This window comes from Triturus cristatus, chromosome 12, assembly GCF_964204655.1.
Source record: "Triturus cristatus chromosome 12, aTriCri1.1, whole genome shotgun sequence".
Taxonomy (NCBI): Eukaryota; Metazoa; Chordata; class Amphibia; order Caudata; family Salamandridae; genus Triturus; species Triturus cristatus.
In genome coordinates this window covers 681472431-681499197 of record NC_140595.1, presented here as the reverse complement: position 1 = coordinate 681499197, position 26767 = coordinate 681472431, and the positions used below count along the sequence as shown (strand labels likewise).

The 26767-nt window shown below is 41.3% G+C and overlaps 1 protein-coding gene across 3 annotated transcripts in view; it reads left to right on the top strand.

Annotated features, from left to right (window-relative positions):
• PLCG2 (phospholipase C gamma 2) overlaps positions 1 to 26279 on the top strand; it is a 436087-nt gene extending 409808 nt beyond the window's left edge. For all 3 annotated transcript variants that reach the window (XM_085638502.1, XM_085638503.1, XM_085638504.1), the window contains exons 30-33: positions 581 to 748; positions 1563 to 1651; positions 8804 to 8970; positions 23895 to 26279. In XM_085638502.1, coding sequence (XP_085494628.1) covers positions 581 to 748; positions 1563 to 1651; positions 8804 to 8970; positions 23895 to 23946 — 476 coding nt within the window. In that variant the 3' untranslated portion in view covers positions 23947 to 26279. The remainder of the gene's footprint in view (positions 1 to 580; positions 749 to 1562; positions 1652 to 8803; positions 8971 to 23894) is intronic.
• Positions 26280 to 26767: the final 488 nt, after the last annotated feature.

The following is a 26767-nucleotide window of genomic DNA, read 5'->3' as shown; positions in this document are numbered from 1 at the left end:
CTATAGGGCAAAATGATTTATTAGCGGGAAGGGCTATTCATGTTAGGTGCAAACAAGGTATATCAAGAGTATAAGCAAGTCACACTTAGTCTATAGTCATTGTGAAGCAAAGGTAGGTTGACCGACTAGGAGGACACTGGGGTTGCCGTACAACTGAAAGGGATCATATTTCTGTCATAAGCAAAAACACCAAGGATAGAAGATCATCAGATGGAATTTTCATTTCAAGTTGAAGCATATGTCTTTGGAACAAAATTAATCTCAAGAAAAGACAATCTCTGGTGCTTATCTGAGTGGATCTTTGACACTCATGAATGCTAATATTAACAGAAATTTCAATTAGAAGTAAATTGCTATCCCCACATATGGGAAAACCCAATTATTCTTGCCATCATTGGCCACGTACAATTTTCTATGCTTGTCATTACTCTGCAATAGCTTTAGTGGGTTCTTTTTCTTTTATGTAGTGTTCAGTCTTCTCTAAGATCATGTAATAGACAATACATGGATTTTACAGCTGTTGTCTCATGCAGAAGCTTTAGTGTTCTAAAGAATCTTCAATGGTCTCCTTCTGTTGCAGATGATAACGGCCTGAATCCAGTATGGGGCCGTCCTCAGCAGCCGGTGTCCTTCTCCTTCCATGATCCCAACCTCACATTCTTGCGCTTTGTTGTGTATGAGGAGGACATGTTTAGTGATCCCAACTTCTTGGCACATTCTACAATCCCAATCAAAGCAATCAAAACAGGTAAAACTAAAAGTGATGTTTGTTAGTATATGATCAATGGAAAGGTGACCCCTTAATATCATATAGGAGGTGGCACTATTACAACAGTCTTTTTCTTCATATGGCAAATACTTTTTACCCTCCTCTCTGCAACATCTGGATATATTACCTACCTGAGTAGATAATGTTCATGGTGCTATTATCTCTACAGCTATTGCCTGCTTCAGATACCTGTCACTCGTGTGTGGTTCTTACTTCTCTACAAGTTCTGCCTGTCACTTACATCTCATACAATCTTGGCTCTTCTCCAAGTGGTAGTAGCCATAGCTCAATTCAATCAAAACCCACGTGTCCTTATGTCAGACGGCCAAACTCATGTAATTTTGATCTACAACATATACAGAAATAGTGGTACCCTACCGATAGTCTACTAACTGCACATTCTCTTTGTGTACATGGAATCTGATTCTTATTATACACTTCTCTACAGCTACTGTAGGTAGCCTACAAACATTAACATTTGTCTATATCACTATGCCTTTTGTCTGTATCTACAGCTCTCCATTGTGAGCCTGCTATGTTTAAATAAAGAGCCATTTCCCTCCTTTTCTTTGATACCACAAGCCTGATTCTCAAAAGATAGACTTTTTGCTGGGAGCGTTTGGTTTAAAAGTGGGTTTTGACTAACCATTATTTTAGATGAAGTTTAAGTCAACAAAGGGTTCTTAATCCTTGTATCTTCCTCAAATTGTGAGGCTACAGACCCTGCTGCTTTACAATATCAATAATCATTGGAAAAATTCTCAGTTTAATATAGTGCAAATCCTTCTCTCAGGTTTCCGATCAGTTCCACTCAAAAATGCCTACAGTGAAGACATAGAACTGGCCTCTTTGCTGGTGTATGTTCAGATGAAGACAAAACTGGTGAGTAGCGTGTCCTTTGTGTCTGATCCTCTACATCCTTCATTTCTTTGTGTCTGTCAATAGAAGATGCTTGATGTAGGTCCTCATCATTTAAGCTCTTGGGAAGGTTCCCCACTGGCTCTGTATGTCCATATACATCAATAACTCAACTTTGTATTGCCTCATATTTCACGTCTTTGGTTTCAACTTAGTATAAGGACATGAATCAAATGCACCATTACACAGTTGCAATTTATGGTAAAAACCTGTATTAAATATTCTTTGTTGACACAATTGGGCAACTAGGTCCATCCATTACATTTGTTTGTGGTCCAGTGCCTTCAGGCTAGATGATGTGGTGATGTGACATGAATCCTTCAGTTCTGTTTAACCCATCCTCCAATTCATCAAATGTCTTGTCTTATTTTCATTTATGTTTGCTAGATTGTATTTTGAAGTTATCATTTAACAATGTCACTCTCATGTCTTACATGGTGTGGCGCCGTCTAGAGACATGTTGAATACTTAAAGTATCGCAGCACCTTTGGCTAGATACTTCTGTAGTGTCATGCACAAGAGGAATATATCCATTCATCCACTATGGATATTGTACTTAACATGATGTTCTGTAGTGTGGACTAGGTCTCAAGTGTGTCAGAGCACTGTACAGAAAAAGCATGTGCAGCAACATATTTAGAGACAAATTTGCCATCACAATGAGCACCCCACTTATCTTTCAGACAAGTTCACCATCTTTGGTGGTTCTTGGCACATTTGCCTTCAGGACCCTATCAGAATGAAGAAAAAAAACAAGGCAATAGGTTTTTCTATCTATGTATCCCAAATCTGGAACAACATCCATGTATCAATCAGCTCTGCTCCAACACTGTTCCAATTTAGGAAAGAGTTGCTCCTCTTTAAAAAACAGTACACAAACACTTCTGCTCCCAGAGCTCAGCTACCTCTACCATTGCATGTTGACTGTATGTTTTCCTTTGACCCTATTCAGTGCTTCGCTGCTTTTGGCTATATTTATGTGATACAAATACGACCTACATGAATACATATAATGTTACAAGCAAAATGAAGAAACATGATCAGTCAAATGAAGGGGTTGGTAACATCACAAGGTAACTATAAAAAAATGTACGCAACGATTTATTATCAACAGTACATTGCAATGAGTCATGATTGCTTGTCAGGTAGAGATAAGTGGCAAGTCCATCAAAGTGCAGTATTTCCATAGAAGATGTAACTCATTGATATAACTTGATGATACTACTTAGTCAAGAGTATTTTGAGTACGTTTGAAAGTATTGAGAGAGGGATCTTTCCCAGGGGAAGGGCGTACTCTAGTTTCATGGTTCTTCCTTAGAGAGAGAGCTCCCACGGAAGTATTTCTGATGGATACTTTTATCTGCAGATTCCTCGCCTTGTGAATATCCCCAGGTGCTAGACTGGATGCAGAAACTTAAAAAGCAGTGCTCCAATGCAACAGGGGCTGTGTGGCTCCACTTCGATATCATGACGCTTCAAGAGTGACACTGTATTTCCAAGCCTTCAGATGTGGATCTGGAGCTCCACTCTTCTTTTTTATTTCCTTTTGTGAAGTTATTTTTCTGTTACAAAATTTAGCAGTGTGCAAAGGAATATGTCAGCAACTTAGACAACAGGTTTTAAGCCTTGTAGGAACTGTCATAAACAGATGTCTGTGACAGATTCCCAAGAGGTGTGTCTCTGGTGTTTGGGGTCCGTGCATGACTCCAAGGCATGCAATGATTGGCCAGATGAACCTGAAGGCCATTCATGAGTGCATGGCGAAGCTTTATGTGGCGAAGCACCACAAGATTCAACGCAGGTCCAACTCCAGGAAGAAGCTGGGAATGCAAACCTGCTCCTGCTCCCTTTTCTCAAAGATCATTTTTGCGATCCAAGTCTTCAGAAAAGTAAAAAAAAAATGCATAAGAAGTCAAAGCAAGACTCAAGCCCTTTCCTGCCTTTTCCAGAGCAGGAACAAGGGCGTCACTGTGCCTCAACATTTCAGTCCTGTACTACTGAAGAGCCGATTCAGTCTTCTTTGGTCCTGATGAACCCTATGTCCTACAGTGACATTGCAACAGGTCAAGGCCTTTAGAGAGGCGATGCTGTCCATCTTTCGCATGCTGCCAGCTCCTTTTTCAAAGTTCTACCTTTACCAAATCCAAGGGCCACTGAGGCTATTTTCCAGGCTAGTATTATGGTTCCAGTGGCATGTGGAATGGTCTTCATTCCTGGTCTAACATAAACATCATGTATTAATGTATTTTCGCCCATTGCTAGTCGGTTCATTCCGAAAGCCTGATCTTTTAAGGCCCAGTCAGTTCAATTCAATCTTTATTCGGTTTGTTAGAAACCATAAAAGAAGTTCGATATAGTCCCACAAACAATTACATTAATAAAACTACAACCGAGGCATCCACAGGATAAAAAAAAACTTTCATCTCTAAAATACAATACACATAATAATATGTTTGCTAGTTACTACCGAGTCAGGCAGATGGAGAAGGAGCTGTGCCACAGACTTAAAACCCTATACACCGTATGGTCCTCATCGATAAAATACATACATATGTCCTGACAAAAAGGCTGTCATTTGCCAGCACCAACTGTGAAATCTAATAGGAATTCTTAACTTTGGGAGGAGCAGGGAAGAGCTACACCCCGCATATATTGCGTTTATATTGATTGAGTCATCAGGGCTGTTCTAAGGTTTCCCTCATCCTATAGCAGCCACCTCAATTCCCTTTCTAATTTCTTTGAAGGTGAAATCTGTCTCGTAGTGTGGTTGTTTTGCACTATATACAAGAGATCTGGCAGTGAGATCTTGAAGACCGCTGGTCTCTCGAAAAATGTCAGTGGCAAAGCTTTCCAGTGTTTCACGTCTCCCCTTACCTTCAGTCCAAGTCAGTGTAAAATGTCTCTGTATGAATGATTTTATATTACTTGTGAGTACCCGAGTCCATCCTTCCCGGATCTCAATCGATGTATGATTATTTCATCATTTTCCCCTTTAAAGATCCTGAACATGCTGGATGTTTTCAATTTTAATTTATACCCCATACATTTGTCGAATTTTCCAAATATTTCCACTAGTTTGCATTCTGTTAAATATATGAAAAGACATTATCCACGTGTAAGGATATTTTGTCTTCCTTTCTTGGTTGGAGTTTAAACCCCTTCACCCTGAGGCTGTCTGATCCAACAAGCCAGGGGCACTACGACCAGGGTGAAAAGAGGGGAGGGTGGGGACAGTCTTGCCGGGTGCCTTAGGCTACACAGTGTCCTCTAATTCACCCTCTCCTGGACTATTAGATATGTGTATAGCAGTTTTAATAGCAGTCTGCTACAACATTGAAAGCCCAGGCCAAATACAGAAAAGGGTGCACTTAAAAAGGAGCATGTAATTTGAATTAGAAGTCAATATGACAAAAGTGGTAACAAAATTATATTGAATTACATATTTATTGGTTATTTTTTTAATATTGTAATTAGATACTTGCATGGTTTTATCATTTTTATGGGTAAAATGAAACTTTGATTGACTGCAATAAGGACTGAACAAATGAAACTGGAAAAGACAATAGTGTACATGCGTTTCAGGGCACACTGACACCAGCTGACTGAAGCCTTTTACAAATATCTGCATCAGTATATTACAAGTTGAATTGATTGCGTGAAGAACATTAGGTGACATTTGCAGCATCGCCTACTCATAGAAGGTGTGGTCTTTACACCCAACTCAGCATTAATTTAGGTGACATTCCTGGAACAAAATGCACTCTGTTCTACAAAGAGCCCTCTTAAGTATCTTTTTAATTCTATTGAAGTGCGAGGAGGGACAGCCCACTTTACAGGTTGGTTGCACACAGCTGGACTCTGGCCCCATGTTGGCCCCTGTAGTTCTCTTACTATGTGCTGCAAGGCCAGCATCACTCCTGTGCAATCCTGAGCGGTGGAGCTTGTGCAAGGGAGACTCACGCGCTTGATCAATGGACCTCTCCCAGGAAATGACAGGAAGTGTTCCTGAAGAAGGATACATTGTGATGAGAAGCAGTCAGTCGCAACGTTGTTAAAAGTGAAGTGTGGATGGAGGATGGGCAGATTACATTTGCAAAGTGCTGTAGGTGCATTTCAGATATGCCATTGACCTTCTCGCAAAACGTATAAGCACTTCTGTCGCTAACAACCCCAATTTTTGTGATCGCGTAGGGTTGAAATCACAAGTGGTATGAAGCTTGAACATCCATGCAGAAGGAAATATTGGACACCTGTCCAATTCTTCATTAATTTTCTTCAAGGAGGCAAGAGTAGGGAGAGGTGGAAGTCGGCCTGCATCAGCAGGTCCTTGGAGCGAGGGCCTTGTGGTTCGAAGGGTGCAAGACTTTTACATACCCTGACAGCGAAAAATATTGTTGTACTCCTTTCCATAAAAAAGGCCAACAATTCACAATTTATTAGGAAATGCAAATATTATGTGTTTTGCCTATTGCGTGCAAGAATCTGCACATTTTGTGCGTTTTGTGTGTAACTTGTGTGCCCAGTGTTGCAGCTACATTTACTCTAGTCAATTTGTTGTTTTAATTGATTTGTGGATTAAATTGTTTCTTTTTTGGTGACTATATGTCTGTACATGTATTTATATATGTAAGTTTTCAAAATGTTTGTATATAAAGCAACTCTGGCTGCAATTTTTTTCTGAATTGCAGCTGTTGTACCGTTAGATTATGGGGTCATATCAGTTACATCTCCTGAACCCCAAAAGGAAATGATGACCTTTTCAAAGGAGTGAAAAACTGGCAGGTCTCTTTCACATCTCCCAATGCATAATGTGTCTATGGAGTAAAGGTGTTTGGAGTCTGACAAACCTGACAGAGATTCATTTGCATCTGCAGGTGATAAAGTACAGCACCACCACGCACTCCAAAAATTAGTACAGACTCAAAGAATGGTCTCTTATAACGTATTAAAATGTATTATGTGCTACTGTCTAAATCATGTGAACAAGAATTATCCTCATATTTATAAACATCTCAGCAACTACAAATTAAATAAGTGTGAACACTATGTACATCCAGGTATTGTTCGTCACACATCCATAACCTATTCATATTTTCCTTGTCTATATTTAGTTGGCTCTTCACTTGATTTATTAGTTAATCATATTAACAGAGGCATATAATACTCCCACATACCAGTATGTGAGTAAGCCTAAAATCAGAGACAAATGGTGGCACCATTACCTAGCAACCAGTCAGCCCGCTTGCTTCACCCCAGTTGCTAGAGTTATTTATAACTTTTAAGTGCATTAAGGTAATCTAACCCTGGGCGTAGTTCACGTAGTAGCACTACACGTAGCTATGCGAAGTGCACTTCACGAGAACTGCTATGATTGAACAGTGCCGGATGATTGTCCACACTGTGCAATCATTGAAAACTGCATCTTGCACAGTGCGAGCTGTTGTTTTCTGCCGCTCGAGTAGATTTTTACTCGAGCGGCAGCTTTCTCAACGCGGACTGGTTGTTTCTCATCGCGAGTGGTCGCGAGCATACACGACCACTCGTAATGAGAAACCTGACATCCCCGCGTTGAGAATCTCCCCGGGAGGTTTATTTTTCACGCCTGCGATCGGCAACTTGATGTTGCTGATCGCGAACAAGGAAAACGTCTCGCCGGCATGTCATTTTGCTCGCTCGCGGTCGCCAACTTGACGTTGAGGACCGCGAGCGAGCAAAAAATGCCAACTACGCTACGCTACGTGATTTTGCACTGTGCTACGTGCAATTCGCGTAGCACGAAGTAGCACAAACTACGCAAACTTCTTGTGCGTAGCGTAGTTGTCCGCCCAGGGTTAGTCTTATCCACCCAGCTTCTACATATGTTACACTGGGCAACAGATAACATGTCTTTGGGTGTATTAAGAAACATATGGAAGCTAATGTGTTGCATCATTTTAATTTCACTAGCACTGAACTCACACATGGTCAATCAGCAAGTGAATGTGTATCTACCATACAGCAGCAGATGGAACCGTTCTTCTCTGACTTACACAATGCGAACAGCAGAAAATACATATAAAATATGGGATAAATTAGTCCAATGCTATGTTAACATGCACTAAGGCCAGTGAGACATGCAACATTGACAAACATGTAAGAAAAAAGTAGACACATGCAACATAACTGCAGTAATTGTGATGTACTGTGCCTAAACTCACACTTCACACCACCATCATTGAGCTGGACCCAGAAAGCTCAAGCAAGCTTACTTCACCTTCTTTGAACTGGACCATGACAGCTCAGCCAAGCTGCCTGGGAAGTAAAGATGGCTGGGGAAACAAATTTCCAGCATAGTGGGGAACACCTGCAATCCCATCTATCATGTTTGTAGGTTGTTCCGGTGACTGCAAGCCTGACAATTGGAAAGAAAAATCCAGGAAGAGTATTCCTGGAAGTTCTCAAGGCAGAGAATAAACAGTTTAAAGACTTCTAAAGCTTAATAACAGGGACACATTTGCTAACACTGCACTTATCTAGATTCTCAGAATACTTTTTTTTCAGCCAAAGGTATGTAAAGAAGCATGGGATGGCTTAAAGGATTTTATGAACATAGGAAGCAATGTATGTTTTAAGCTGGTTCAAGATATTAATTTCATAGATTGACTTGGCTGGACTCTAGGCCTAATCTGTACAACTTTCTAAAAAAAATGTTTGGACACAAGAGGATACTTATTTAGAGTCATGCATTTCCTCAAGATAAATGGGTTGGTCAACATCACTGAACATGTTTTTGCATTGATTTGCACTTTCTGTTTTTTTGTCTGCTTTGGTGGTGGAAATCCATGATGGTGATTCTTTATAGTAATGAGTTTACTACTGCATACTGTAAGTCTTTTTAAAATATTTAAAACTATTTAGCATACCATGTCTTCGTAAATGAAGGGTAGTCCTTTAATTATCTTTAAATGTAAACATTTTGGTTTCTTTTGTTAGTGTTACCTGTCTTCTCAAGAAGAGCCCCCTGTGTCCATTACAATGAATCCATTTATATGCGTGCAGAAAGTGTAATGCTGAGATATAACTTGAAGGACTTTATAAATATTGTTTCTTTGTGTTTGCTTTTTTCCAACACTGTAGGATGGAGATGAAGAGCTGTACTCTTCATACCGACAGCTCCAGAAACGACACGCAGAACAGAGCGGAGAGATGTGCCTGTATGAAACCCGTCAGAATATCAAGACCTCCGGTCGCGATGCTGCCAACAAAGACCGCTGCATGAATGAGAGCCACCAGAACCAAAGAAGGTAACCAGCAGCAATAGTGGCCAAATCTAAGAAACGGACTATTTACTTCACTCAGCAGAGAGCAGTAAGTGGTATGTGAAGTGTTAGCCAGTAGAACATAGGCCTAGTCTGGGAAAGTTTATGAGGACCAGGCATTTTAGTCATTACCCGAGAAGGGGTATTCCAAGATTGCATAAAGTCTCAGAAGTCATCTACCTGAGAGCAGGAGGACGTAGAAGCAAAGAGGGTAAGCCAAGTCTGATATATAGTCTGTGTATCCCACTCAATAGACAGCACGACAAGGCATGTCAGAAATTAGCCAACAAAAAATAGGCAAAGCCTAAGAAGAGGTCTATGTACCCAATTTAGCTGGGAGTAGGAGAGAGCATGTCACACCTTAGTTAACAAGGGGTAGGCCTATTTCGCCATGGTAATTCTCCTGTTGAGACTGTGTATAACCGTTAGAAGGATATCTTATTTCCATATTTATCAATTACCCATCTACCATTGCATTTTTTAGACATACCATTGGTACCTTTAACTATAAAAATGTTTATTTCACAACTTTTATATTAAAATAGCAACCATTTTGAAACACTTGAGTTCTCTAGGCAAGCTCCAAGGGTCACATATTTAAATTTTTCCTGCAAAACACACATTCGTTATAAAAATAGATGCACGTTTATCCTCGTGTTAAAACAAAAATATATTTTCCCATACCGAAACCCCTTCCCATAGATGTCTTCCATTTTTGTGGGGGGTTAGGGGTTGGGGGGGTGGCTCATATTCCTAACCCGAATACAGTATGAATCCTTGACAGGAGTAAATCTCTGTTCAGGGTGATATTAACTCTTTCAAAGGTTTGAGACTACCTACATGTTACCTTCGCCCAGGTTACCCACTGTGAGTACATTTTGTCGTATGTTAAATCACACAGTTACTACTCTTATTGTACATGTGAGAAAATGATAAGTTCATGATTTGTGAACACCAAACATGAATTTACATTCATGAATCGAACCGTCTGCAACAAATTCTACTCTGGTGAACAAATGAGTTTAGAAATTGAGCCAAAAATAAAGTTGTATAATTTACAATCATCGAATACTAAAGTTATATTTTCCAGCTCTCATCATGCTTTGGTGGGAGCACTTGGCTTGGCATCGGTAGTCAAACAAAGGAAAATGCCTGTCAAGCCCATAAACTTTGAGCATTAGCTCTCCAACTTCCATTTCCCTCTATTGTTCCGCTGACTTCCTCTTCCAGCGGATGAAAGGGAGACATAAAAATGTAAGGTATGTATTATGTCCCTAGTTGGTACCTGGTGGACCCAAACCTACTAAACTCACAGGCTTTGATTTAAAATGTCTTTACAACTCTCAGTAAAGCCATGCATCAGTAACAGTCTAACAAGTTAACAACTCACTGTAATCGTGACATTACTACCAATGGACCGCTGCTTGCCCCAGCAAATGTGTTCCCAAATAGAAAACATTTTTGAAAGCAGTACCTGTTACTTAAATGGACACAGGCTGTGTTTTTTATTTTCATTAAAAAAAAAGAGGTTTTCTGTTTGAAAATACAAATGCAGCGATGGAGCTCTGTTGTCCATTGCAGGACTCCATCACAGCCTCCACAGCCAATCACGCTGTGTTGTAAATTGTGCACTGCCTAATTATTATTAATTAGTCTGGTTATTGTGCGACCCCACCCCCTCACATGCACAATTTGCCTGCTCTTAAAAAATATATTTGTTTTAATTCTCAAAGGGGAAGGGGCCCCATAAGGTCCGTATCTCATTTGCGAATGGTTACCACTGCCTTTCAGTAGTCAGTAAATAATTAACATTTTGCAACCGTAATTTGGTTGCAAAACATTAATACGTAGCACAGCAAATTGGTATTTGGAAGAAACGCCCTAAACACACCCCTTCCAAATACTGAATCGCAAACCTAAACTGCGCTTCGGTAACAAATTACTAAATCACAATTTGGCTTTAGCACATTTCAAAAGGCTTTTTTGCAGTCACAAACAGCTCGATTCTTCAAATAGGGGCGTTGCGACCTGCAAAAACACGGACGTTTGGCCCTTAATCTTCAAATCAGTAAATGACAGGTTTAGGGCATGAAAAGTAATATTCTTGAACTATGTTTTGGTCACTGAAGCTCCTGTGATGCTTATCATTAAATAGCACCAATGCAGGTAAAGCTGTGTATAAAATGGAAGGTCTTTAGATTGTGTTGTCCCTTCGAACTTAGGTGTTTTTAAATAATTTCTCCTTACAAAAAATGTCCATAATGGCCAGTTCTGCAGATATCTTGGTTATAGGTGAAAGGTATTCAGGTGGTATGGTTTGAATGATTAAGGAAAAGTTTTTTCTCTGCTGCACTCTATCAAAAACTTAAATCTAATGGTTACCTTGCAGCACTGAATATACATTCATATACTTTTCTGTAACAATAGTACTTATAAAGGTACAATCTAGACTTTTGTTATTGTATTAGACATTAAAAGATATTTTTCGAAAGGAGAACAACTCTTCTAAGTATGCAAGTGATAACATAATCACTATATTTAGTTGGTAGGAGAGCGGCTCACTTCTTCCCGACTTTTAATATATACTTATGTTACTTTCTTATACAGTGCTTACTTCTCAGCTTGGCTACTTCAGTTGTCAGACGGTTAGGGGTCACAAGAAATTTAAGAAATATTTGTTCAGGCCACAAACACCAATGTTCTGCACCCATATTAAGTATTTCTGAGGACTTTAAAATGTGAGAGGAGATGCATTTATTCCTTGTCATGCTTTTTACTGTGTCAAGATAGCACAGTCACCATACAAAATTCCTGCTATACTCCCCATGGATAGTTTTACTGTTTCGTACAACATCAATGTCAGAAACAGGTTTATTAGTTTGAAGGCAGCTAATCCTACCAGCTTAATAAACACAATCTGGTTAGTCTAAACATGGGTCTTAAATAAATCTCTGCTCAACCCCTGGTAACTGTGGCACAAGCAGCAGGCATTTCCCTAATGAAATACGTGGTAAATTCATGCAGTACCAATTTGCCAGATATGCCCTTGCTGAGCTCCAACTGAAGTTGTTGGTTGATTCACCCCAGTGATCGAACTAATGCGTCGCTCCAGTGCAAGGTGTCACCTTAGGATCTAGTCACCTTATTGGTTCTCAAAATCCACAGGTATGGCAAGTCTTGATTTTGCAGCCGGTCACGGCTTCATGATGCCAGCTACCTTTACCGTGAGTGCCCGCTGAACCAGTTTTTCAGCACTACAAAAATCTTCAAGCAGGACAAACACAATATTCTTGCCCGCTGATTGTGCAATACGCGTGGGCAAGCCTCAGCACCTTTTCTCGTTCCTCCAAAGATGGACAAAAATTACTAAATGAAACTTTCCCCAGCTACTATGAAATTTCCATTTGGTCTCACCTACAACTCTTGGGTTCTCAAGGCAGGCTTCTATACATCTTTGTCTCTCAAGCCAGGCCTCCGCCAGGGTCAGTCCTCAGTGGTCACTTGGGCCATTTTGGGATTAGGAGTTCTGCTTTTTGTATCCCTGTTGCAGGCAAACCGGAGGTCAACATTTTGACTGCTGGAGAGAAATATTCTTCCGGCAGTCAGGTAATGTCTTTTTCTTTGGAGAAGTTTTTTTCCAGGTTTAGGAATGTTCTGAAGGAATGGCGGTGAATAGCCAATCATATTCTGTGCACTGGCCAGCAACTGAAGTATTCCCATCAACCAGTCCTAAGTAATTTCTCACAAATACCCCACTCTTTTTGCAGCATTTCTGTCTGTTTTCAGCAAACCCTCCAATGAACCAACAAATAAGATGGCTTCTGCCAGCCTTACCCTGGAGGAGCTCTTGTCATTCCCCTAGCCACTCCCTTATTTAGAGGAGATTTCCACCCCTCTTCCATATTCAGAACTGGATCTCCTTTCTGCTGGGGTTGGAGCCAGAAAGTCTGGAGGGAGGCAGGCACTTAATCGTAGCAGATCCTACTATCCACACTTATCACCTCCTATCAAAGGAAGAGCTGTTATTTTTTTACGTGGCCCATTTTATATATTGAAGGCTCAATGGGTAACTTAGGTACTATGTACAAATAGGTTTTCATAAATGACAAGGCACTTTTTATTTTCCTTATGTTGCTGCAGTATTTTTAAAGTCTATCTCTGCTAGAGCATAGTGGTGGTTCCTGAAGCCATACATTTCTTCTCATATATGCGGGTGGTGTAAATACACGCTGCAGCTCAAATATGACATTTTACTTTGATATCAGTGTTGCAGTTTCTACACCAATTTAGAACAGCCTCACTGGAGAGTTAAATACATAAACTGGGTGAATCCAATTTTACAGCACCATTTTTGGGACAAAATACACTCACTGCGGCCCTTGATGGTAGTGCCACAGTGCACAGAGTTCTAATGCCAGGAAGAAAAAGCTCCAGAAAAATGTGTAAAATCCAGGGAGACCGTGCAGAAAAGGCAACTTTGCTAAAGTAAGTGTATAGTGATGTGCAATGTCTTGATTTACTTCTGCAAATCATACTGGCCTTCTTAAGTTAAAAGGCTGTACTTAATACTGGCGACATGACTATTAGACATGGCATCCTTAGGGTGGTCTTCCCCAGACGTTTTGCCTTTTACCTCCTATTTTTGCTGATTCTTTTGTTGGCCTTAGGACTCTGAGCACCTTACCACGGCTAAATAGTGCTAAAGTGCATGTGCATCTCCAGTAAACATGGTGACATTGGTGTATACCTGATTGACATATTTGATTTACTAGTAAGTCCCTTGTAAAGGGATATAACATATACCCAGGGCCTGTAAGTAAAATGCTACTAGTGGGCCTGCAGCAGTGGTTGTGCCACTCACTCAAGCAGCCTTTCAAACCTGCCTCAAGCCTGGATTTAGGACCAGTGTGTGCAGTTTACTCCCAATATGACTTGGCATTTAAAACCACTAGATTACACCCCTTTGATTACATAGAAGTCACCCCTAAGTTAGTCCCTAGGTAGACCTAAGGACAGGGTGCTTTGTGAGTGAAAGGTAGGACATGTACCTGTATGTTTTACTTGTCCTGGTAGGACCAAACCCCGAAATTCGTTTTTCAGTGCTAGGAGACCTACTCATCTCGTAGATTAACATTGGGAATTCCTTAATATACTTTTAAGTAGGGGTAGGCGGAGCTCCTGTAGTTGCACTATGTGGAATTCAGCAGAGTTGCATAAACACTGAGCTCCTCTCCACCCTAATCATTTTGTCTTAAAGGGAATAGACAAATTTTCTCATTTTTAAATGTCAATGAATTAGGAATGCAATTTAAACAATTGCTTATAAACCTTCCAGGCCTGTATTACACTTGAACTTAGTGTACGAACCACTTGACATTAGGAAACTGTAGTAATCAGGTGAAATGAGTCCAACATAATCTTGAAGTAACTTTATTGGAATTACAAGAATAGCTGCAACAACCTTCAGCATACAGTCTGATACTGGTTACATTTAGAATCACAGCTATGATGCAGTTCTATTACATCACTACATCATCATAGCATTCCAGATATTGCCACATATCTCCTCCCTTACAGAACTCAAAGAATAGGAAGAAGAACAATTTATAAACATGTCAAACTGTGAAATGTAAACATTAATAATAAAGCAATTGACAATTATGTATATCACAATTTAAAGAACTAAAAATCTCATTAATGAATACATTACACACATTACTCAATTTTTCACAAATGAGAGACTTGACATAAGTTTCCAAAACTCCAACTCTTCCCATCATCCAACTTGGCCACAGAACCTTTGACAGATATTACTTTATGTGGTTGAGAAAACTTACTCTCACCCTTCTTCACAAATCCAAACCTCTTTATCACAACCCAATCACCTTCCACAAATATTAACTCCTTGACAACTTTTCTAATGTCAAAAGCTCTTTTATTGCGTTGCTGACACTCAACAGCCCTTGTCTTCATCTTATCTCTATTGACCCAAATCTGATTCTATTCTTTCAACCACATGGGAGATTCCTTAGTGCCTGGTTCTCTACCCTTTAAAGCAATAAAAGGAGAAATCCCTGTCACTGAATGTGGCGTAATCTTGTGGGCCCACATCATTCTCTGTAACTCATCCTTCCAAGATAAACCATTGGAAAGTGAAAGTTGGATACACTTCATGACAATACGATTAACTCTCTCGACAAGACCATTCACCTGCGGACGGAAATAAGCAACTCTATCATGAGAGATTCCAAGACTGTCAAGAAAGTTACTCATTTCAGATCAACTGAACTCCATTGTCCGTCACCAGTGTTTTTGGTACACCTTCTTCCAAGAAGACTTCTTTGAGAAATTTTATCACATTAGCAGTTGTGACCTGTCCCATGGATTTACACGTAAACCACTTGCTGTGATAATCCACAAGTACAATCAAAAATCTATTATTACTACCTAATTTTTCAGTTGGACCTAATACATCTAGTGCCAATTTCTCCCATGGTCCCATTGGTAACTCTACACATTTCAAAGGTGGTTCTCTTAAAATTATCACTCTTGCTACATGCATAGCAATCTTTCACCAATTCCTCAACATTCCTATCCATTTCTGGCCACCAGAAAGATTCCCTCAATCTTCTCTTAGTCAGACTTCTACCTAGGTGTCCCTCATGTACAATACTCAGCAACTTTCCCCTCAATAGCACAGGAGGAACTATCCTGTTCCTTCTCAAAACTTTGTCACCTTGCACACTAAGCTCATCTTTTACTGACAAATAGTTCTTATGCAATCCCACCACAACAGAACTATCCCAACACTTCATAATGAGCTCCTTCAGCTTCTTATACTCATTATCTGTGTTTACTCTTTGAAAGATCTGTACTATTTATTTGTGTGAAGGTCCCCTTCAGCGCCTTGTTTATTGCTTCCCCTCATTGATTCTTTGCAGCATTTAAAACGAAGGACTCTGGAGATTTTATTTATTTTTCAAACAAAGTGCTTGACTTCACGCGTGTATTTATAAACCAGCAGGCTTCCTCGCGCTCCTCGCGCTTAAACACGCACGCTTTCCCAATTATTTATTCTTCAGGTAAAACGCTTGACTTCGCGCGTGTATTGTTTATTTATGACCTAGCAGGATTCCTCGCGCCTGAGACGCGTTCAAAAAGCAATATGTACACGTGCTCAGCAGGGTTCCTTTATCGTGCAATTATCAATTGGTTAAACCACGCATTGTTTACTTATGAACCAGCAACGTGCATTATTTATTTTAGAGGTGGCAGAAACGTTCGAGACGCGTTCAAAAGATGATATTCACACGCGCTCAACAAAGTTCCTTTAATTGCTAATTAACATACACGCGCATTGTTTATTTATGAACCGGCAGCAATCCTCGCACGTACAGCTTATTTACGAAGCGGCAGCAAAAAAAGAATCTACAAGCACTGTCTTCGTTTTAACGCGCTTAGCAGGGTTCATTTAACTCTTGATTGCCATTAACAGATCATCTTGTCTTCGCGCTTTAACTCCATGCGTGTCTAATATAATATCGTTGAGACAGAGGCAAGTTTGCTTGCTTTTGCGCTTGCCTAACTTTATTGGAATTACAAGAATAGCTGCAACAACCTTCAGCATACAGTCTGATACTGGTTACATTTAGAATCCCAGCTATGATGCAGTTCTATTACATCACTACAGCATCATAGCATTCCAGATATTGCCACAGAAACGCAAGCAGGTTCGCTTTTTAAATGTGTTGTCTCCGCGCAGTGGAGCGTTCTGTATTCCATTTCTACTTTTATTTACCGAAGTGTAGATTCACAGCCTTTCTTCAGATGCTTGGGCTGGCCCTGTGGCCTCAGTGCGAAGTTTCCACCTCTATGACAAGTGTTGGAATATCCCCTGGGTTCTATTGGTGTCTTTCACAACAATGAGCTCTCTGTCAACTGTATTGGCCATGAGTAAACAGCAGCCGAGAATACTAAGCGCTCGGCTTATTAGCGCTTGTCAGACTTTGCGCTTATGAACGTACAATGTCACAAACATCTTGTGTGGGGATCAGACTTCATCCCGCGTAAGAGCTGGAAAACCATTCAGGCGATTGCAGTCTCTTGTCGGGTTTCATGGCTAAGTGGCAGATCGGTGCTGTTTGGTCAGTGTCGGTATGAAGCCATAACGGACTCATGTAGATACAGAAATGTGGAAAGCGATTCAGACACATTTTGTAATTTTTAAATACCCCGCCTGTATCAAGGCATCAACGGCTGGCAGGGGTTGATAAAATTCTCTTTGGAAAACTCACTTGAGAGTCCACTTCCTCCTTCTGCCCAATCACTGAGAGGAATGTGGCTAATGTGCCATTTAGCTGGTCAAGTGGCAGCAAAGCACCTTATTATTAGGAGTGAACAGATGCCAACAGAAAGGAGATACGACTCTACCTGTGTGTGCTGTTATGCCACAGTAAATCATTTGTGATAGTGTGACAAACAGGTAATTTAACTGATGCACATAAAAATCATCACTTTAGTGATTGTGTAACAAGTCATATCGCCAGGGGACCAAAATATTCCCTGCATACATCCATAGCTGAGGAGAGTTTTGAAGGGACTACATAATGACCATGACACAAGTAAGAAAATTGAGGGAGTTAAAGAAAGCAAAGATTGAACAATATAGCCACCTGAATAAAATTCAAACTGCTAGCACAGATGCCGATGCGTACTGATTGAACAATGCGCCCAATGTACAAAGAATGTAAGGAGTGCAACTCAAGTTGCCTACAGACACCAACAGCTATAGGGAAAAGTGAATAAGTGGGTGCACGTCGCCTTCTTTTACAACTCTGACAGGCAATTAATCAAGGTTGCTTAATCACCTCTTATCAAGAGCAGAGGGTCTTTAATATAAGTAAAAATCAACAAACACCATGACACTTCACGCCGCTTGTGCACACAATCCCGCAGCTCTACAAAGCCTATCGCCACAGCTGGGCAATGGTCTCTCTGTACTCGCATGACATTCCCCATGTTCCTCCTTAGACGGAGCCGGGAAGTGATGTCACACCCTGGGGGTCCACACGCAACCATGCAGAAAGTGTCAGAGATCGCCTTCATGGGGATAGACCGGAGTGCTTCTCAGGGACCCTACACATACTGCCTATGAAATGGGGACTGAGCACCGGTAAACTCCACCATGCGGCATAGTCTGAGTTTATGCTTAACTCCGTGTTCCAAGCAGAGCTCAGAGAGGCAAAACGTCTGCAAACTCCGCCGGCTGAGCAGAGTTTCCTGTCCACCCCTAATTTTAAGCTGTAATTCTTGATTAGAAATGAGTAGCTGATTTTATGTTTTATATCTTTGGATTGATAGTGATAAATCCTCTTTACTGGTAAAGTTGGATTTGACATTACTAGTTTAGAAATGCCACTTTTAGAAAGTGGACATTTCTCTGCTCATAGCGCTTTTGTGCCTTGCAGCCTGTCTCAAAAACACATCTGGGGTAGGTGACAGCTACAATTTGTGCATTCCTTCTAGAAAGCCACAAACACAGGAAACTTAAGGGCATCAGCATTCATCTGCATATTGATGGGTCTTCCTGGGCAGGAGGGAAGGGAGGAGCTGACACTTACACTTCAATAGGTAGTGTCCTGTCCGCACACAAAGCACTTATATACCCCCCACAGATAGGCTGGCAGACAGGAGTGGGTTGAAAGGACACTGGTGAACTTCAGAGCCTTCCATTTGAAATCACCCCCACTTCAGAAGCACTTTTGGGTACAAGTACTGGATCTCTGACCTCCTAAAAACAGGTACTTCTGGAACAACAGCTGTACATCGCCAGAAGGACTGCTGTGCTGTTTAAAAGACTCATCTTTGAACTGCAGACTTGAAAGGCCTGCTTTTCTCTTGTGTTGCCCTGCTGCCTACTGCTCTCTGACTTTGCTGAAGGAGAGCTGGACTCTGCCTTTCTCTCCAAGTGTGCTCCAAGGGCTTGTTGTCTTGCCTCCTGTTGCTTGAGAATCAGGGATATCAAAGTCTCTACCCATGCTACTGTGCCTGGCTCACTGGAAGTGGCCCATATACTTGCAACACGGATTTTGATACATCTCCTGTCTGCGTATAGCTGAACCGGTGCATCAACCCAGTTGCGGGAGAGAAAACGGTGCATCACATCGTAGCCAGCACTTTGCATTGGACACCATATCGCCTTCGCTGCAGCTCGGAGAGATCAATGCATCCCCTCAACCGCATATAAAAACCCGGTGCATCACTTGACTCTGGCACTCGTCTACAGCCCGAAGCATCGCCATCAGCACATGGCAAAGATCAACGTATCCACGACTTGCGGGACCAGCATCAACACATTTCACGATGCATCTTGCTGTTTTTAATCAGGAAAGGTACATTGTTTACCGAGCCCTGTGTGGGACCTGTAGTTGGCCAGCGCTGCATCATGATCGACCAAAACTTTGACTTTGCCCCTGTCCAGCGCAACCTCAAGTAACCCCTCAAGCGTTATTTGCTTCTGACCACTATTTTTCACTTATTCTTTTAAAATTCAACATCTCAACAACTATAAATTGAATTTTTGTTATTTTGGTCTTGTTTTGTTCATAATTTCTTAGTCTATATATTTAAACCTGTGATGCGTTTCATGTGTTACTGTGTGTGTGTTCCACAAATACTTTACGCATTGCCTCTTTAGATAAGCCTGACTGCTCAGCGCCTAGCTACCGGAGGGTGAGCAGAGGCTATCTGTTAGTGTGTACTTAGCTTACCTTGACTAGAGTGATAATTCATGCCTGGTCTGGGTGCATACCTCAGCCAACCAGGAATACCATTTCTAACAATGACATATAGCGGCACTGAAGAAACCATACTTTCCTTTCTCTTACATGATCCCCAATCTGTTCATATGCTCTGGAGTGGTGATGTTGTGAAATCGTTTTGGTTCATCTCTTTCTCACATTGTATACCTCCTCACTTCTAGGATGGGCATCCATACATAAGTTGTCTCCTACTGACCTTGACACCTAGAATAAAAGCTTTTTCCCTCCATCTTCCGAAACATTTTAATAAAAGCAAAAGCAGATATTTGATCATCTCAAGCTAATCTCCCGGTTGTGCTGGAGGCTTCCCTGGGGTTGAAAAAATATCTGTTGTAATGGTGTTATAAAACTTTGTGTATTGTTACCCTGTTAGTATACATTGTACTCTTAAAACCATTTAATATGTCCACCCAATTTCAGACCTTTCACGATTGTCAGATGCAAACATAATAGCAGCTTCACACAACAGAGTTCCAGAGTTTTAGTGATGATGCCATCTTGTTCCTTTCCCCCTGTATTCTTCCTTCCTCACAGAATACCTTTTCTTTAACATGTCCACTGGCATTTTTTGCCTTGGAATACTCTGTGGCACATGGACTGCACAGCAACTAGAACAACTAAAGTTGTTGTGCTGTGTTCTGTGACAGGGAGCGAGCGGGACAACACCATATCTACAAAGACGGAGGTCTTCTTTCTCTTCCCAAATGCAGGTGCACTCTATTGCTGTTAAACGCCATGCACACACTTTTGAATATGCTACAAAGGTGTTTGTGTGGGAGTCTAGCATAGGTTTTTTACCAAAAGAAGAGGCTTCCAGTACAAAATAATATGCTTAGACTCACTTTTACACATTTCCCACTTCATATGTGTGCTGCACAGTAAAGCACACATGCAAAGTTAGAAATGTTTGGCGAAAATAAAACTTTTCTCATTCTTTTTGTCTACCTCAAGTAGCATAAACCTCTGCTTTGTGTTGAACCCAGCCATATGCAAATCAGTCTTGACCCTGTGCCCCATGGGAACAGTCCAGCCCGAACTGCCAAGCCAGGTCCTCCCTGGACTGGAAACAAGCATCCTAGGACCGGTTTCGGGGTTACACCCCTCTTCAGCCAGGATAGCTTGATTACAGTGGCATGGAGAGCACGGGACCCACGTCTGGGCATACCCGTCCCACTCGGGGTGACAAATGAAAAAGCAACAGTTGATGGACAGAATGCAGAGCAATGTCATACATCCACCACAGTACAGAGATCTGGGCCTAAATCCATCGATTTTTGCTCACCATGCTATTCCAGTTTGAACCCAGCCACATGCAAATCAGTCTTGACCCAGTGCTTCATGGGAACAGTCCAGACCGAACTGCCAAGCCAGGTCCTCCCTGAACTGGAAACAAGCATCCTAGGACCAGTTTCGGGGTTTCACCCCTCTTCAGCCAGGATAGCTTCATTCCAGTGGCATGGAGAGCACGGGACCCACGTCTGGGCATACCCGTCCCACTCGGGCTGACAAATGCTAAAACAAGAGTTGATGGACAGAATGAATAACAATGTCATACATCCACCCTAGTACAGAGATCTGGGCCTAAATCCATCCTTTTTTTGCTCACCATGCCATTCCAGTTTGAACCCAGCCATATCCAAATCAGTTTTGACCCTGTGCCTCATGGGAACAGTCCAGCCCAAACTGCCAAGCCAGGTCCTCCCTGGACTGGAAACAAGCATCCTAGGACCGGTTTCAGGGTTTCACCCCTCTTCAGCCAGGATAGCTTGATTCCAGTGGCATGGAGAGCACGGGACCCACGTCTGGGCATACCCGTCCCACTCGGGGTGACAAATGCAAAAACAACAGTTGATGGACAGAATGCAGAACAATGTCAGACATCCACCCCAGTACAGAGATCTGGGCCTAAATCCATCATTTTTTGCTCACCATGCCATTCCAGTTTGAACCCAGCCATATCCAAATCAGTTTTGACCCTGTGCCTCATGGGAACAGTCCAGCCCGAAGTGCCAAGCCAGGTCCTCCCTGGACTGGAAACAAGCTTCCTAGGACCGGTTTCGGGGTATCACCCCTCTTCAGCCTGAATAGCTTGATTCCAGTGGCATGGAGAGCACAGGACACACGTCTTGGCATACCCGTCCCACTCGGGGTGACAAATGCAAGAACAACAGTTGATGGACAGAATGCAGAACAATGTCAGACATCCACCTCAGTACAGAGATCTGGGCCTAAATCCATCTTTTTTTTGCTCACCATGCCATTCCAGTTTGCACCCAGCCATATGCAAATCCGTCTTGACCCTGTGCCTCATAGGAACAGTCCAGCCCGAACTGCCAAGCCAGGTCCTCCCTGGACTGGAAACAAGCATCCTAGGACCGGTTTCAGCTTTCACCCCTCTTCAGCTAGGATAGCTTGATTCCAGTGGCATGGAGAGCACGGGACCCACGTCTGGGCATTCCCGTCCCACTTGGGGTGACAAATGCAAAAACAACAGTTGATAGACAGAATGCAGAACAATGTTATACATCCACCCCAGTACAGAGATCTGGGCCTAAATCCATTGTTTTTGCTCATTTTGCCACTGGATTCAAGCTAGCCTGGCTGATGACATCTGACTAGCCAGAAACCGGTCCCAGGATGCTTGTTTCCAGTCCAGGGAAGACATGGCTTGGCAGTTCGAGCTGGACTGTTCCCATGAGGCACAGGGTCAGACTGATTTGCATATGGCCATGTCTGAACCTGGGTGGCGGAGTGAGCTAAACAATGATGATGGAATAAACCCAGATCAGTTGACTGGGGGTGAGTGCTTATAATGTTCAACACCCCACCCATCATCCCCTTTGGTTTTGCTTTGTTCTCCCTAAGTTGGCAGGGTATGCCCAGACGTGGGTCCCCTTTGGTTTTGCTTTGTGTTACTTTAGGCTACTTTCCAGCGCAAAAAAAGTGTTGCGTTGGAAGGTTATACCCAAATCAACACTTTGTGCTGGCTTGCTTAACTTTCGGTGACTATATAACAGCACACAATGTTAGTAAATTTGGCCTTCTGAGTCTGTCTTTGAGACACACAGGGGCATATTTACAACGAGTTCAGACATGGTAGTGCAGCAAGTAAAGCTGCTGTGCTGTACTGGGTTGTAAATCCCAGTGTTGGGTTGCATTATAAATTTAATTCAAAACCGGTTCAAACTCTTTGAAATCTGGACCACATTATTTATCTCACTTTTGGCTTCTCACTGAACATTTGCATCCATGTATTTAACCTTCTTAGTTTTCCTCCTATGCTCACCTTTTCCCCTTGAGCTTCTGGTGCCTCACAACACATGCATAAATATAAATCTTGTAAGTCATGACAGAGCAGATTTTAGTTTCCTGCCACTAGCCTAGGTCATAGGAATATCTGTATATGTTCTTGCAATGCTTATTGCTTACTGGTGAAGAAGCAGTGCCAAGTGCCTTATAAATTCCAATTTCATTAAAGTTATGTTCCCCAGTTCATTCACTAACTACACAGGTCCACAATCTATTTTTTAAGTTGTTTGGTAAACTAATATTTTGCTAACTGCATATTCTTTTTCCATTTTATGTTTAACCAAACTGTATTTCTAATATTTAGTTTTTTACTAAATAGAGATTAGATTATTTGGGGGCTCAGTAATGAGTATCTGTTTTTTTGTTTTTACATAAATGTAAAGCATACATGTGCTACAACAACATACATCACAGACCTTTTATAGGACTTTCGCATTTGTGCATCCTGGCGTAATGAAGCAATGAATACTGTAGCGCAATGTGTTCACCAACACACTTCTAAACACATCTCCACTTACTCCTCCTCACATCCCACCACATCATCTTTATCATTTAGATTATATCAACCTTATTACCCCCAGCATTTCTTATCCATGCCAAGCTACCAGATGCAATTATGCTGCCACTTGAAAGTTTAAGGGTCTAGTAAAAGTAATTGTTGTTGGCCGAATTAGTGCACATCCATTCGATTTTACATAGCTATGATTTGATATGCAGGTCAAACAAAAGTAAAATCAGTAACAGAAAAGTTTACAAAACTATCTTTTTTTTTTTTTACAGGTTAAATGAAAAGAAAATCAGTAACAGCACATTCTACTCCTATAAAAGCTGACTTGATTGTGATGGCAGAAAACTAGAGATGGAACATTCTCACTGAAGAACCCCAGATATGGTCCCCATCAGTGACTTTCAAAAAAGAAAATAGGAGCTCTCCTCCTTTTCACTCCTAGGCTCAATTATAGTCAGGTTTTATTGCAGTGTATTAATTGCAATGTCTGCCCTGGGATGCACGTACAAAGACATGTGGCACATCCATGGACAATTCCATACTTGCGTGATAATATGCACCTGTGTGGTCGAAGGATTCATCTGTCTGTTGTGGGCAGTTCCGGTTTAATCACAGGAAATTACTGCACTTTAAATCGATATTCAGGTCACAGCATATGAAGACATCTGCCATCCGGTGGGCATCAGTGTTTTGATACTGCTTGGGTCAACCTATGGGTCATGGTAAGGATGCTCCCATTTGGTTCCAATACACTTTGCTTGTCTTCTATCAATCCAAGCCTTATGGGCTCTTGAGCTGGTGCTGAACAAGAGAAGTGTCTTGCGATACTTGACGAATGGTGGTAAAACATTGGAATTTTCAGGCCTCCATTAGAGACAATAGAGAGCCTGCAAACACAAATTCCTGGTATATTCCTATACTGCCACAAGATACTTCTTCCTTTCAAAAGACCTTGGTGCTCGCTTCTCATGTCTCCAGACCAGCTCCCCAAGTACGCAATTTTGAACGGAAGAAAGAGATGATTGGTTTGCAGTATGATCAACGGGGAGGCGGTTTCCTCCACAGTACTCTGGTGGTGGCATCTTGTAACAAAATTACGCCGCTGGAGAAGTGCACCAATGTATGCAGACACTTCTGTAACTCAATAGGGTATAAGCTTCTCTGATAGCAGACAGAAAGGAAGCTGCTGAGAGCTGCACCAATGTTTTACATCCTGAGGGGAAAGAGAAGAAAGTGATTTGTTTGTTGAATATTCCAGACACTGTGTGCAGAATTCTTCTTTAAGTGAGCTTCAGCTTTCTACACTGTGATATACCCAGCACCTGCTGCTTTCATACCTTATGTAGGGTATCACCACAGAGGTACCTGACCTGGGCATTCACTGCTAGGCAATCATTACCTAGTATAAGGATTTCTATATAACTTTCTCTTTCCACAGCCAGTCTCGAATATGTGCACAGAAAATGCATTCAACATTATATTGTTTGCTGGTTTTAGTTCTATATTGTAATGTTTGTTGTGTGTCGTTTGAATTTTTTTAAATGAAGAAATATGACTTTTTAAATACTTTTAAACTATGTAAGAATTTGTTTATAAATAGTTTTTATCTGTTTTTTTCTAGTTCAGTACATTAGTTATTTCTCAACCAGTATAACTGTTTAGTATGTCAGGTGTCTGGTGAGACAGACATTGACATGATTTGGTTCATAGTATGCAATTGCAAATCTGGTCACTCAGTCTGTCACTCACACTTGCTGATTTTTTATTAACATAAGTAGAATGGAAAAGCCATTTAAAGGTCTACAGTTGTGCTCTGACTAGTCATTTGCTAAGATGAACAGTGGGGGGGAAGAGGGGGTTGACTAAGTTTTTAAGTGGAAACCATTTCAATAAATAGTTTATACTGAAGGGATCTAAAAAGCAGAATCAGGTGAACTCTCAGGGAGAACTGGTGGTCACATCTTCAGTCTATCAAACCAACTTCTTTAAGGAGACCCTGACCTACATCTTCATGGTTGGGTGATTTTCCGTAGCGACTCAGTCAGTGTCCTTTTACAAAAAGTCTAGGATGTGGCAGGTACATTTCCTTCACCTGAAAAAATGCAGGTGTCTCCTGCAAAGTAAGGAGTACTCAGTGGTGCCTTCTGCTAACCATTTGCCTTTAAAGATCCCATGCCTCACATAAAGATAAAAGATACCAGGACAGCTCTTCTACCATTTACCTCCAAGGTCAAACATTATCATTACTCATACTCAGCCTCCTAAGGATATCCAGGGCAAAGTGCAGCAGTAAAGGTGGCAGATAATTCCTGACATTTAAGGTCACCTTGCATTATGTGTGCTTTTTGGGGTGTCATTTCATGGACCCAGGTCTGCAATCCTGATTGTATGTGACCTTTATGAAAAAAGTATTACTTCACAAAAAGTTATTTTAGGTCACTGTAACCATGAGATATGGAATCTTGGAGATAAAGGGCATCAGGTAGAACATCCTTGGATGTTCCTTAACATTGTTATTTGTGTATTACTCCAGATAGGGGGATGATACAAAACGGGAAGTGAGACATGTGTGACTTGGCCCAAGAGTAGCCACTGTTAGGCATGCCACGTTTTTCATCATTTTTTGACATAGTAAAGTCATGGAATAATGTAATATATATGTGATCTGCGGTTTGCCTTTGATTTTTTTATCCACTTTTTTAATTAATTATGTGCCTCCAAAAAACAATGGCCCTTTCTAAAGAACATTATGTTTGTGCCCTGCGTCTCCCAAGTGCGACTTTTTGGTTGGTACCTTGGGTATACAAGTGGCCTGGTATGACAAAAGAAAAGATATTAGAGCCAAAGATTGTTTTTTTTTTTTACTAATTATTTCTATAACAGCCTGTGAAGCAGTCACCACTAAAATAAAGAGGTAGCACAAATAAGTCTTATGAAAAGGAAAAACTCAGGCAGTCTCTGTAAAGATATGTGACTCTTGTGCCCCAGGTGAATATGGTTTTCTAGGACAGTTACTTGTAGCTCAACAAAATCAAACCAATTCACCCAATCCTCTGTGGAAAATAATGGATGTAGTGGTTGGTTGACAGGATTAATGCAATGCTCTTTTCTGCAAGCTACTAAAGAACCTAATTTGCCAGTGCCA